The sequence below is a fragment of the Spea bombifrons genome, chromosome 3, assembly GCF_027358695.1.
Source record: "Spea bombifrons isolate aSpeBom1 chromosome 3, aSpeBom1.2.pri, whole genome shotgun sequence".
NCBI classification, from domain to species: domain Eukaryota; kingdom Metazoa; phylum Chordata; class Amphibia; order Anura; family Pelobatidae; genus Spea; species Spea bombifrons.
This window is the reverse complement of record NC_071089.1, coordinates 74,600,145-74,614,502: the sequence shown is the minus strand read 5'-3', so window position 1 is coordinate 74,614,502 and position 14,358 is coordinate 74,600,145. Positions and strand designations below refer to the sequence as shown.

Sequence of the window (14,358 nt, the reverse complement as noted above, 5' to 3'; positions counted from 1 at the left end):
TGGTATTTTTTTTTACACAAATTGTACTTTGGGTATACATTCATAGCTCCAGGTATACGTCACTATCAAACAACACCCTAATATGTGTTCAATAACATCTCTCGAGTACAGTGATACCACCCATGCATGGGTTTGACTGCTGTTTGGGGATAAAAGGCCACATTTGGGAAGTGCGCTTTTTTTCCCCTATTTTGGTCAGTCTGTGCCTATGCCCTATCTTTGAGCCTGGCCACTACAATTTACCTCATAAAACCATATATTTTTAAAAACTAGACACCCCAAGGTACTTAAAATGGTAGTATTTAACCCTTTCCATGCATCAGATTCTACCACCAGCCTTTGACACACTTTGTGGTAGTATTTTTTTTTTGTATTTTTTTCACACAAATTGTACTTTGGGTATAAATTTATAGCTCCAGGTATACGTCACTATCAAACAACACCCTAATATGTGTTCAGGAACATCTCCCGAGTTCAGTCATACCCCACATGTATGGGTTTGTCTGGTGTTTGAGGTTAAAATGCCACATTTTGGAAGTGCGCTTTTTTTTCCCCCCATTTCGGTCAGTCTGTGCCTATGCCCTATCTTTGAGCCCGGCCACTTCAATTTACCCCATCAAACCATTCATTTTTTTAAAGTAGACACCCCTTGGGTATTTGAAATGCTTTTTATTTAAATTTTTCCACGTCAGGATTTTTGGGAAGATACAGCGCTAATTTTAGCCCTTGCTGATAATAATAAACTTTATTTTTTTATTTTATTTATTTTACTCTTTTCGGACTTTTTTTTTACATTTTGCTGGAACTGGATAGTTCCTCTAAAGCATAATAATTTTTAAATGTTACCATGTTTTTTTTAAGCTTTTTCTTATTTTCCTTTTTTTTAAATTTTTTTTATTTTTTTTTTTAATATTTTACTAATCACATAGTGATTAGAAAGCTGGGCTCCATTGACTTGTATGGTTGAATGCAGTACCTGTATTCAACCTGCAAGTGGAGCCAGAGTTCTCTAGAGGGTCTGGAGACCGTCTAGCCAACTTTTAAACCTTTATTATTTTTTTTCCCGGGCCGCCGCCATCTTGCGGATGGTGAAGACTGCGTGCAGCTGCGGCTGTGACCGCTCTCCGGAGCGGTCACAGTCCATCAAGAGGTAAGTGTTTGGTGTCGCTGGATGCCTCCTGATCGAGGCATTCCAGCGACACCATTGAAGTTTAGGAGGTGATCGTTGATCGCCTCCTAAACGCTTTTAAAACGGGCATCCGCCGCCATACAATGTATGGCGGCTGTTGACGCCCCGGGGAGGGGCCAGACATGGCCCATCATGCCGATCTCGGTGTTGCTGAATGCCTCGACATCGAGGCATTACAGCAACACCGTTTAAGCTTAGAAAGTGATCGTTGATCACTTTCTAAGCTTGTTTAAGTCTGATGACGTGTCAGGTACGTCATAGGTCGTTAAGTGACCGTTTTGCATGACGTTCCTGACCCGGCAATGGACGTTAAGGGGTTAAAAAAAAAAGTCATCATCAGCATTGTGTCCCAGTCCCAACCATCAAATGCACTTTAATGCATTTGATAGCTGCATGGGCCATTGACATGGCTAAATGCCATGCAGGACATTTGTTCGACCTATAGCTGCCGCTGATTGCTAGTCTGGTGAAGCGATAAACTGTATATTAAAAATAAACCAAACTACAGAGTGCTACAATTTAGACTTGTGCATTCAGATTGTACTCGTAACAAAATTTGCCAATATTTCGGAGCGAGAGTGAGTGACTAAAAATTTTGTTTACGAAAGGGAAAAGCCCTTCAAAAGGGCAGGAATTTGTCCAAATCATTTTTGGTCCATGAACGCAAGTCGACTAGTCCATTAAACTTTGTCCATTAAACTTATCATCCCATGTCTCTCCACATGTAGCCTTGGAAGGGCATTGTCTCCGCTCATTAAAATAGTAGGCAAAAAACATTAAGATAGGAAGGGGCAGGTGGCATTGCTCAATTCCTCCTCTACGATCTGATGTTTCATGCCACTGTGCTAGCTTTTCTTTTTTTATGTTGGGTATCATTGTACCATTGCATCTATAGTATATGGTACATTTTTATATTATACATGTGCCTCCCTGACTTGTGTAATATATCTTAAATAAATGAAGCATTAATGAGGCATACACCTGTAACATATATTTACTATAACATCATGTTAAAATGACACAAGTATTTTAATAGCTAATAATATAGAATAAAATATGTTCTTTATAAGTGTACCAATTTGATTTAAAGTACAAACTCTATTATACATATGATTATGTTTTTACACAATAATTTGTGCAATATGTAGAAGACAAAAAGAATATACACAACAAAACAAGCCATATTCTAGATGTATAATAAACATGACTCTTTTTTTGTGCTGAAACATGACTCTGTATAGGAGATGCTACTTATAAAAGTGTCATATTAAATATTTCTGCTTTTTTTCCACTGAAACTTGTCATTCCAAAGCACTTGAACCAAGGATTTCATTTACATCTTGAAATTATCATAGTAAGCTAGTTTTGATAAATTGTTTTCCAAACATTTTGTCTTTCATACCGTTCTAAACAGAAGTGTAGAGACGTGTCAGCAAACTAATTTATTTTACATGAAAAAATAAAGTGGTTGTCCAACTCTATGAATTACTTTTTTGCTACTTTTATTTCTCGCGCGCTGTAATAGAAATGCTATTTAGACTGTGTTTTAAGTGCCATAATTCATCCTAGATTTGTTTTATTACAAATGCTTTCAAAACAAATATAGATAGATAGATAGATAGATAGATAGATAGATAGATAGATAGATAGAACTCAGCTCAGTCATGTATTATTCCTCTCTTTGGAAAAGAAAAGGTGTCGGTGCGCTAAGCTAGTCTCAGGCTCAAAGAATACCAATGTGTAATACGAGGCCTACCAAACAGGTGTAAGCATGTTGCAAGAAACAGTGTATTAGCTGTACAATGTATACAAGAAACAAAAACTGTCTGCGCTTTTTGGTTTTGGTAGCAGTATAAACTGCTTTGTGTGCCCACTATGTAGGAGGTGAGAGTAGGTTCTCACCCTATTGAGAGTGTGCCTTGACGTGGCGGGTGAGCTTAATTATGCTTTGGCCAATACATATAACCAAAACCTCTCATTTATATTATGTTTATATATTTGTTGCCAACTTTATTAGGGTAAGAAGCGCAGACAGTTTTTGTTTCTTATTCCTCTCTTTGCCAGCTGGACTTTGGTCTTGAGGCCAGCCAACTTGCATAGCTATGAAATATTGGTAGATCGATACAAAGACAGACACAGTAGATAGACATGCTGTTTTATAATTTGAAACACAATGTACCTTAATAAATGACATGATTTACATAAAAATATAGGCAAGTGGGAGCTTTGCCAGTTTGGAGAATACATTTGCAGATGCCCATGAGACAAAAATTGAATTATACAAAGAACATATTATCAATTATGTAATAACATTGAAGAATATGTATTTATTATTAATATTATTATTATTATTATTATTAAATTGATGGCTCAAAACACATATTGCATTGTGGTTCTCAATTGTTTGGAAATTCCCACATTCTCATGCAAATTCGGGTCCATTGTGAAAAATTCCCCTTTAAATCTTTATCTTGGGTCTGGATTTAAAAACACTGTAAGAGAAATAAATGCAGAAACACACACAGTTGAGAAGAATTGTCTTTTTTTTTTTATCTGTCTTATCTGCATTACATTTACTGCCTGTTTTCTAACAAATGTATAGCTGGAATAGATAATAATTTGTTCAATGCAAGGGCTTGATTATTATTTAATGTGTCGTTTACTCTAGCCTCGTGTAGTAAACTCATCCTTATTATAGAAATTACAGTGCTTATCATCTCTGCTCCAATTCTACAGGAAAGCATTAGTTTTATGAGCTTTTCTAAAATATAAGCTTGTGGACACTTGGTAAATGTTGTATTTTGGTGCTAGGCTCACTCCAGTTGTTTTCTTACTGTTTTTATTTGTAGGGGGACATCGGTCCAAGAGGATTGCCTTGCCTGCCAGGATTGGTAATTATATAACAGTGCAAATTAGGTTTCAAATTGTACAGCATGTGAAGCAATTGCCATAAAATCCATAAGGTTTAGTGCCTAGCCAGCAGAGAGGCAAGAACAAAGCTAATAAATACAGGGAAATGGCTTTCTGTAAAATCATTATTTTCAAACAAAATAGCCTTGTGTGGATGCTGATCTGCATGGTTCGTGATTATAAAAATCATATAAAAAGAATCTATGATCTTCTTTCTTAAGAAGTACACAGCGGTAATGTGCTGTTGTCAGAATTTATAATAATAAATGCAATGGCATTTGAGTCCACGCACAAGTAAAACCAATATACTCATCGTCTGTTAGTAAATATTTGCACGTGTTTTTAAGCTGAATGATTTCTGATTGATTGGAAAGCCAGTTAACAAAATCCTAAAGTTCTGTATGCAGTACTGAAATGTCTGTTCCAGTAATCAAGCAGCCCCTTATTCTACTATTATAAATTAACTAATACCCTTCCCGTAAATATCACAACATATTGTTTTACTCAATGTCAACTAGAATAGCCTGAACAGGTAATCTGATTTCATTTATTTTCAATGGAACTTAATCCTCTTTAAGGAACAAGATAGTAGACTATATAGACTATATAGACCACATACATTCTACAACACCCGATTTTCTTTTTTAGCCCCTGTCTGGTTAGAGATTATTTGAGGCTTTGTGGATCATCAACGCCCTATGAGTGGCTAAAGTTGAGGGGGGATGTGTTTTAGTTTATTGGTTAACCTGTCAGCTGTCAATGTTCTCTCTCCAATATCCCCATACCTGTAGCTCCCCCGTGGCATTATATGGAGGCAGAGCTAGACATGTCAGAGGCAAGGCTAGCCATGCATGGAGGTGGGCTAGCCCCAGATAACCTTAAATAAGTTAAGGGTTAAGAGGGGAAGTAGTGGGTTGTGGGCATAGCCAAGTGGTGCTCTCCTGCCAAGAGAAAGTGACCTGGAGACCTAGGTAGATTATGAATGATACAGAAACTGTGAAAGCACTGCTTCACCTGGAGAGTCCAGGTCAAGGAATGAATATCATTCCGATATGTCAACTTAGTTTAGATTTTTGGTGGTTCTTCTGTAGACTTAACGCTAGACAATAAACTGTATGTTTCTGTGAATCTAGCAAATTTTCACAACTGAGCTTTAATAGACACAAATGTGAACAAAAATAAATACGGAACATACATTGTTACCTATAGTGATCTTAAAATAATAAATCTGTGTACCTGAAAATCAAAAGACATACAGAGATCTTTAAACTAATATATTAAAAGATAGCTGAAATACAATGCTGGCTGTGAGGGGCTGCTCCAGAACGATGCCAGTTTCGGTGCTTACAGTCACGCTGGGACCTCAGTGTTGGCAGGAACGATATGTTAAGCCTATCTGTATTTCATGCAATTTCCATCTGGTGTGAATTCCCAGACAAAACACATTACCGAGATCTCTTCTGTTTAAAATGAGTTTATTAGGTCTAGTATCCAGTTTGATGGTCAGGCTTATTTAGAGACGCCGCGTAAATTGGTCTCTGTGGATATATCATTGGATAATAATTACAAAATGATATGAGCCTTGACTGAACTGCACAACTTGTGAATTTCATAAAAAATTAGCAAAAGTTTTTTTTTTCCTTCAACAAATACAGAGCAAAGTCCTGTTAGTAATTAGTAACCCATCAAATTATTTTAGAGTACTTAATACACATAATTCAGTGAGTTATACCTATTTTCTGATCATTCCAGGCATCTTGGCATAAAAAACTAAGTTTGATTAGTTTGTGTACATTTTTTTCTAAAAAGAAGCACATATATGTAAAGGCATATTTAACATTATATTTACATATATGAGGTTTTTTTTTTAGTGTACTAAGGTACCCCCAATCCCTTTACGTAAGATTATATCCTATACTATCTGCCTAGCACTGATGTCGTCTTTATCCATTTGACATGGATGCTGAAGAGTTAAAATTCTGTCCATTTTATTTATTTCCATAAAAAGGCCTAAAAGCTCTTAATCCGGCCCTGCGTACAACCCCAGTAAACCTCTACTGCTGAAAGATCTTAGCTGGCCCTGTATGATGCATAGCATACCCACTGAATTATGCATTGTACAGGACCAACTCAGCCTTTCTTACTGGAGCAGCTTGTCGGCTCTTCATGAATGAATAGTGAAGAGAGTTAAAACCCCAACTGCTCTTGTCAACTTCCCTTTAGAAAATAAACTATTGGAGAAAATGTAATCGTTTGTTCTGCAGGGACACCAGGATGACGGAATTTATTGGCCTACTCTGTTGACTTCACCTAAACATAAAACAAATGAAATTTGTAAATGAACATTCATGGTCTGCCAGGTAGGGGACATGTTCTGAGCAAGGACAACCACATGTAAGAATTTCCACAAGAAGTGGTAGAACAGTACACAGTAATTTATCCTTAGCCCTTTAACCAGATTCTTCCAGGATGCATAACCACTGGACAACGGGGTCACTCGTAATTTATTCAGAATCCATTCCAAATATAGGGTGGATAAAATATGCGGTGCACTACTGTATACTGTTATTTTAGGGTCAGTTATTAAATGTGAACCATACACCTAAATGTGATGTAACACAGGATTATCAAATGATAATTACACTTATAGTATAAGATTTAATTTTAGTTTCTATTCACAGGTTGATTGTGCCTCAAAGGGGGAAAAGGGTGATCCCGTAAGTATGTCTCAGAACCTGTATGCTAATTGTGTTGTTCAACTGAATATTTGTATAACCCTTTTTTACATTCAACCAACAATCTATTTTTATTCTTTATATTTCTTAAACAAACATTCACATCTGTGACTTTCAAAATCAGTATTCCAGTAGTAGTGACATATTTAAGGTGAATAAATGTGCGAAGATTACTTTGGGTATCACTCGTGGACCACATAATGTCTCCTTAAACAAAAGTTAAAATCTAGAACAAATGCATTAGGCTCACAAAGACAAGACTGTACATGGAGATCTAGAATTCTACTATGCTAGGTGTTTGCTAGGAAGCATGCAATAAATACCCAAAACAACATTTTATGTAATATTTTGAAGAGATAACAGTTATTTACATCTAGGCTGTTAATGTAGGCATTGTAAAGTAATTAAGAACCACCATATAATTGAAAGCATTCTAACCTGTTAATCAGAATATTTACCGAGTGCCCTGGCCGTTGTGACATCAGAACACATCTTCACCCACCATCCATGGTCAGTGAGATGGTATAATGGTATAACGGTGTCACAGTCCCATCTCCTCCATTTCGTGTTGTGGTGTTACAAGGTCCGTAGCAATCCTGGCAATACAGGACTTTGTAACAATAGGGCTTCTATTGAAACTGACCTCACTGCATCAAAACTATTGGCAACTATGATGCGTTTATTATCCTTTTTGTATAAGCGTCTGAATTGGTAAACAATGGTAAACATTTTAAATTCCTGCTCATAACTAATTTATGTGAAACATGAAAAATAACACTAGAATGCCTGTATTTATGTTGAAATATTCAATGCGATAGCCCAACAAAAGCTACCATTATCTCCGATTGAAGAAAACCACATGCAAATAGGTGTCATTATTCAGAACATTATAGAAGGTGTCAGTGGCTAAATATTCGTTTTTCATATTCATGTTTCTAGACAATCATTTGAAACCATTCCTTGTTTATAATAACAAATTTTTATATATTTCATTCCCTTTAGTTAAGTTTATGTATCAAATGTATTTATATGTGGTAATCATAGTTTCTTCATTTCTAGTTATGCAGTATAATGCAAGCTGTATTAACAGAAATCACTTTGTGCTGCAATGCATATTGTTAACTCTCCAACATCTTTGCTTCAAATTAAGTTATTCTGAATAAATGTTTGTATATATTTTTTAGGGTGAAATTGGAATTAAGGGCGAGCAAGGAGCAAAGGTGATATATTGATTTTTGTTTTACTTTATCTAAGTTTATACATGCATTTTACACTTTACTTTTTTCTTTGTCTTAAATAAGGTTTATGCCATCATTTTAATATAATTTATGAGCAGTAATTGTTCTTAAAATATTTAGTGTCTCAATTGTGTATGAGGCAGAGTGTCAAGTGTCTACATTAACCAGACCAGGAACCTTTCAAAATGTTTCACACATTTTTTGAAACCCAAGATCACGAAGACGAAGACGAATACTCAATTATTACATCAGTGTTGCCTTTGAAAAGTGTAGACAACATTGTCAACACCTTAAACATAACTCTGCAGGGTTATTTGAAAGAACCATTGATATAACATGTTTAATTTCCCAGGCAGGGTCATCAAGTGTCAGCATTAACCAGACCAGGAACATACCGATATGTTTCACACATTCTTTGATTCTAGAAACCCAGATCCTGAAGACCTAAAACACCCATTCGTTGCATCAATGTTGCCTTTGAAAACTGTAGACAACATTGTCAACACCCTAAACATAACTCTGCAGGGTAATTTAAACGAACCATTGATGTAACATGTTTAATATCCCACAGTGTAGACAAATAGCCACTCTTTCTCTGTTATGACTATTATTATTATTATTATTATTATTATTATTATTATTATTATTATTTTATATGATCTGGAATTTTGCCTAGAGTGAAAGTCTAGACTGCTGCATACTTTAACCATAGCATATCTCCCTATGTTTCAAATGGCAAAAGACAGACACTTTTTTCCAGAGCTGTGGCTAGGGGTAAATCTTTTCATAAATACTTTTTATGTGACTTTGCAATCTATTATTAGCTATTTATGTTATGAGTACAGCATCTAGAAAAAAATTTGTAAACCGAATTTTAGCTCTATAGAACGCTAAGATAACGCTGATACACAGAAAACATTCCAAGCTCCTAGAACATAGATGTAGAGGGATTTCCCCCCCCCCAAATCAACTGACATGATTAGGGTTATTTACTAAGGAAGATACATAACATTAGTTTTACTTATTTACTTATTATTTTAATGTATATGCATAAAGACCAGTTAAATTATTTAGTACATTCATTCTCCTTTCGCTCCCCTCTGCTTTTCCCAATTTCAAATAAAATCCTAATTTGTATCCTGTTTACCCTGTGTGCTGACAAAATCACACTGTTATCAACCTTTCAGTAGTTTTAAATTAATGTATTATAATATATTATAAGATCCATCCCAAACCCATTTTCAGTATTTCATTCAATTTACTTCCGTGATTGCCACTATCTTTCACTAACTTGTACTCCCACCAGCTGGCTATTGTCACTCCAGTCCGATCACAATTCTTCTGCCAGGGTCATCCGGCTGGATCACTGGCTTCCCATTTTTACTACACTCCAAGAACATCCTTTATAGTATTTGCATATTGCACAGAATAACATCCAAAATCGTTGTCCTTTGTATGCATTTGGTATAATTTCTTGCATCAATGCTTTTCGTTGCGTTATGTTTCCCGTTAAAGTGATACCATGATAATTTATATACTAAGTCACAGATATTTTGTGTACACCACAACTGCCAAAGCAAAAATGGGAGTAAAACTGGGCCAATGTGCAAAATATGGAGAAATCTCTATAGAAACCAGTGGAATGCTCCAGTGTTTTTGTATAGAATGGATAAAAGGAAAATATAAGCATACATTTCCAGATGATCCATTAGTAACCCACAAGCAACCTTGGACGTGATCTTCTAGGATGCATTTCCGGAATCTCCATTATCATAACAGCTGCTAGAATCTGGCATAAGTAGTTAGATAGAAATCAATATTTTGTAGAAGTCCAGAGACTTTAAAAAAGATCCTTGTTCATTTTGAGTTTACTTGCGTAGTAGCCAAATATATTATTAAGGTTTAAGACCTATTTACCAAGTAGATCTGAGTTTTTAATTACTGCTTAAGGTCAGTTGACTTTGGTACCATTTAATTTAACATCTTTATGATATTCTGCTCATTTTGTTTTCCAGTGGCTTGAGGGGATGTTAGGGTGTAACAAATACCAGGGATATACAGTACATCTATACATCTATAGTGTCTGTGCACTTCACATTGGTTTCTCATAAAAGACTCTCATTGGCAGTGGCAGCGAAGAGGCCCAATGCCGCTAGATGCTTATTTTTATCCTCAGGAGTGCGTGAGAAGGGACTTGCCAACAACAATCGGAAAAATATAAACAGATATTTTTGCAAGCTAGCTACCAAATAAGAAAATAAAAGAAAACGGCATAGCTTGTAGCTCTGTTTAAAATTTATAAGAGCAAAATAATGATAGTTTTTCTCTGAATTCCTTCTAAGGGTGAACATGGAGATCCAGGATTACCAGGATTTGCTGGAGAACCGGGCCCACAGGTATCGTTTCATTTGCCACTGTGTTGTTTTCTTTCACAGTAAGGTAATTACTGAAATCCAGGGATCACAGAAGCCACGTAATTACTTCTGCAGAAAATCCAATAACTCGTTCATAGACTCTTACCATAAGATGTCGGTATTAAAGGCCGTACACGCAATTGTTTGTTAGGAGTCTGTTTTTTTGCATGCTATTTTTCAAGATTAACACATAAATAAATAAGAGTCTTTTTGGCAGGGTAGCATCAACCCTATGACATAGGCTTTTTTTATTAGAAAAAAAAAACTTGGCTCAATTGTAGCAATTTTAATAAAATAATTGTAAGTTTATTTTTGTGATTATAATTTAGGGTACAAAAGGAGAACCAGGACCTATTGGACCACAAGGAGCACCAGGGAAAGTGGTATGTGTAGTTATATGTGATGGATCACAGGTAATTGTGATCGTTTAGGTGTTTGTGATCTTTTTCTTTTTCTCTTTTTTTCTCTTGTTGCTTGTTGATAAAAGCAGTGTCTATTTATAGCAATTACAAACGTCAGGGAAGCATTACCGGCCCACTTACTTAGTCATAATAAAACAGATCGTCATTAGGAGCTTTAAAATAAGGTATCTTTTGACAGAGGAGGTTAGAGCAGCAATTAGAGCTAAAGTCTAATTTAGCTATGCGTAATAGTAATAAAAATAACAGCACGTCAGTTTTAAAAAAATGTCACCACAATGATCTTAAAAAGTTCTCAAAACAGTAATACCTGCAGACATCCTAAACTTTTAATATGTGCCTCTAAGGCCCTTGGATTTGGCAGTTAGGAGGTCATTTTTAACTTTAGTAAGGGCGGTCTCAGTAGAGTGTCGAGGGCAAAAACCAGATTCAAGAGGGTCAAGTAGGGAGTTGGAGTCAAGAAACTTGGTTAATTGGGTATGAACAATTCTGTTAAGAAGCTTAGAGATGAGAGAAAGTAGGGAGATGAGACGGTAATTGGACAGATCAGTCAAGGGAGGGCTTTTTAAAGGGGTAATGGTAGCATGATTGAAGGCAGATGGGACAGATCCAGTAGTGAGGTAGACGTTGAAGATGGGAGCTAGGGTAGGAACAAGAGTAGATGAAAGAGACTGGGTGAGATGGGAAGGGATCAGGTCAAGGGGTCATGTGGTTGGACAGAAGAAGAGAACGTACCTCCTCCTCAGTGACAGCAGATGTAATGTAATTTAGGGAGAAGAGGTCAGTGGGTAGGAGGGCGCATAGTCGGAGGGTGAGGGCAGGGTGGTGACTGCACAGATATGCCATATCTGATAGTATCGATTTTAGTATTGAAGTATGTGGCAAAGTCAGAGGGATTAAGGTTAGTGGAAGGGGAAGTAGCGATAGGTTGAAGAAGGGAATTGAAAGTACTAAAGAGTCGTTTAGGGTTATGAGACAGGCAGGAGATGAGGGAGGTGAAGTAGGTTTCTTTAGCAAGGTTGAGAGCAGAGTAGTAGGAACGTAGCATAAATTTGTAGTGCAGAAAGTCAGCCATGGAATGAGACTTTCGCCAACTACGCTCAGCAGTGTGGGAACAACGTCATAGGTGTCGGTTACAGTCGTGTACCAGGGTTGGAAATTTGAGCGTCGTGAGGAGCGAGTAGTAACTGGGGCTACATCCTCAAGAGCAGATGTGAGAGTGGAGTTATAGAGAAAGGTAGCGTTGTTAGGGCAAGACATGTTAGTGATAGGAGAGAGGAGAGGGAGTAAATTGGTTGCGAACTTCTGAAGGTTAATAGAGCTGAGGTCTCTGGTTAGGCAAGGATAGGGTGCAGGGGAGTGAGTAGGAGGCAAGGTCAGAGAGCAGGAAAGTAAGTGGTGGTCAGAGAGGGGGGAAGGAGAATTAGAGAAGTTATTGAGAGAGCACATGCTAGAAAAATAAGGTCCAAGGTGTGACCATCATCATGAGTAGGGAAGCTAATATGTTGTGTGAGATCAGAGAGAATGCTGGCAGTGAGGAGAGGTGGGTGAAAGGGAGGAGGTGAAGTTGAAAAGTGCTTGGGATGAGAGAATGGGAGAAGAAAGTAATGATGGTGCAATACAGACATAGTGTGGAGCTGCTGGTGGCTGGAGAGAGATAACTGTTTTGCTAACAACAGAGGAAAGAGAGAGGAGGAACATGGTATTTGGAGAAAAATTGTGATGGGAATGGAATGATGGTGGAGCAAACACAATAAGTAATAGGCAGCACTTGATGACAGACTATGCAAGCAGCTTCCAACATTTCCCAACTAACCCAACTATATGAATATACTGTAGCATTTCAGAAACATTATAACAATCATTTGCTTTCCCAAGTATTACAAGTTCCCCTTCAGGTACTTTTGTAGTCTTGCTTATCTCTGTTCATGTATGTATTCAAAACTGCAATCCATTCCATGCGTCAAAGCCAGATCTATTTACTGTTGATGTTGACCTCTGCATTGGTTGTCTACTTAACCCATTCTTGACTCTTAGGCTTCACACTTGCTAATGTCACACATTCAATTTGTTGGTTTTACTCCATTGCAACTACCTAAGGACTTGGCCTGGATTTCTTTTGTGGTAACCTCCGATTAACACTGAAATGATGTCAGTGCTTGTTTTGTGTCTGTAGTTGGTTTAGTGAAGTTTTACTCCATCCATGCTGTGTCTACCATATGTTGAAAGCAGCAGTAGTATAATTTCTCGAGGTCACAATCTGGCTTTCAGTGGAAATGAACAGGCTATATACACAAATAAAGACTTTGTGGCTACATTTTAATAGCTTTTCCCACCCAACATCATTCTATGGAGTTAGTTGTTTATGGTTTCTGTGAGGTATCAAGTGTCTGCAGTTTTCTCCAGCTTCCTGATTTTTCAGAAAAATGATACCCCTTGATCCTCCAACACCAGATTTGGAGTGGAATGTCTGGTTAATGACAGCCATGTATTCTTTTAGGATATTTCTGCTTTGTAATGATACCTCTGCTCTGTTAGCCATTTTGTTTAGTATATTGAAAGGGAATTTGTGTAGGTCGTTGTTGTCACTCTTGTTCTCTGGCTGAGGCAACACAAGAGTTGCTTATATGTATATGTTTACGTTAATACAGCAGTCTGGTAAAATAATACACGTAATTAGCAGAAAACAAATCCATTTATGTATCAGAAACCAAATCCAAGAACACTCTTGCTAATAACATTTTATTTTATCCAATAAACATAATGTTTAGCAATGATTTGGTCCCTGGACTTTACTAAGATATATAATTTGCAAAGACAAATGCTTGCCAAGTTTAAGGTGTTCAAGCTATACACCTTTTTTTGCATTTTGCTGGAAAGAGGTAAAACCAACCTGAATAATTACACATTTGTGATTAACAACTGAACATGGGTAGCATTTGCATACGTGAATTGGAGATGTACTGTAAAGCCCACTTGAATTCATGCACAGTGTAAAGGGGTGGGCTGTCCCGGGGTAGGGGAGCGAAAGCCCAGACTGGCCCTTTGTGAACAATCTCGGGGAGAGAGAATGCTGGCAGGGAGGTAAGGGGGGGTACAAGAGGGGAGGGTGAGTGTGTGTGACTGTAATGGAGTGCATATGAATGTATGTATTTATGTATGTTAAAATGAGAACGTATGTATAAGTGTGTGTTAACATGAATGTGTAAGCGTTCGTTTGCTAGCATGGATGTGTATTAGCATGGATATGTATGTGTTTGTTAACAAGAATGTGTAAGTCTGTCAGAATGAACGTGTAAATGTGGTTTAGTGAGCATGAGTAAGTGTATGTTAGTTTAAGTATGTGTATGTTTTTTAGCGTGAGTGTATAAGTTTGTGTAAGTGTATGTATGTGTGGCAGTGCATATGTTGCGGAGGTAAGGGGCCTATGGGGCCACGTGGTTTTACTTGCCT

General features: G+C 37.1%; 1 protein-coding gene across 1 annotated transcript in view; it reads left to right on the top strand.

The window, feature by feature from the left end:
* COL19A1 (collagen type XIX alpha 1 chain) overlaps positions 1 to 14,358 on the top strand; it is a 193,480-nt gene that overhangs the window by 105,598 nt on the left and 73,524 nt on the right. Inside the window, exons 9-13 of the mRNA XM_053460355.1 lie at positions 4,039 to 4,080; positions 6,781 to 6,816; positions 8,019 to 8,054; positions 10,415 to 10,468; positions 10,816 to 10,869. Of these exons, the coding sequence (XP_053316330.1) occupies positions 4,039 to 4,080; positions 6,781 to 6,816; positions 8,019 to 8,054; positions 10,415 to 10,468; positions 10,816 to 10,869 (222 nt within the window). The remainder of the gene's footprint in view (positions 1 to 4,038; positions 4,081 to 6,780; positions 6,817 to 8,018; positions 8,055 to 10,414; positions 10,469 to 10,815; positions 10,870 to 14,358) is intronic.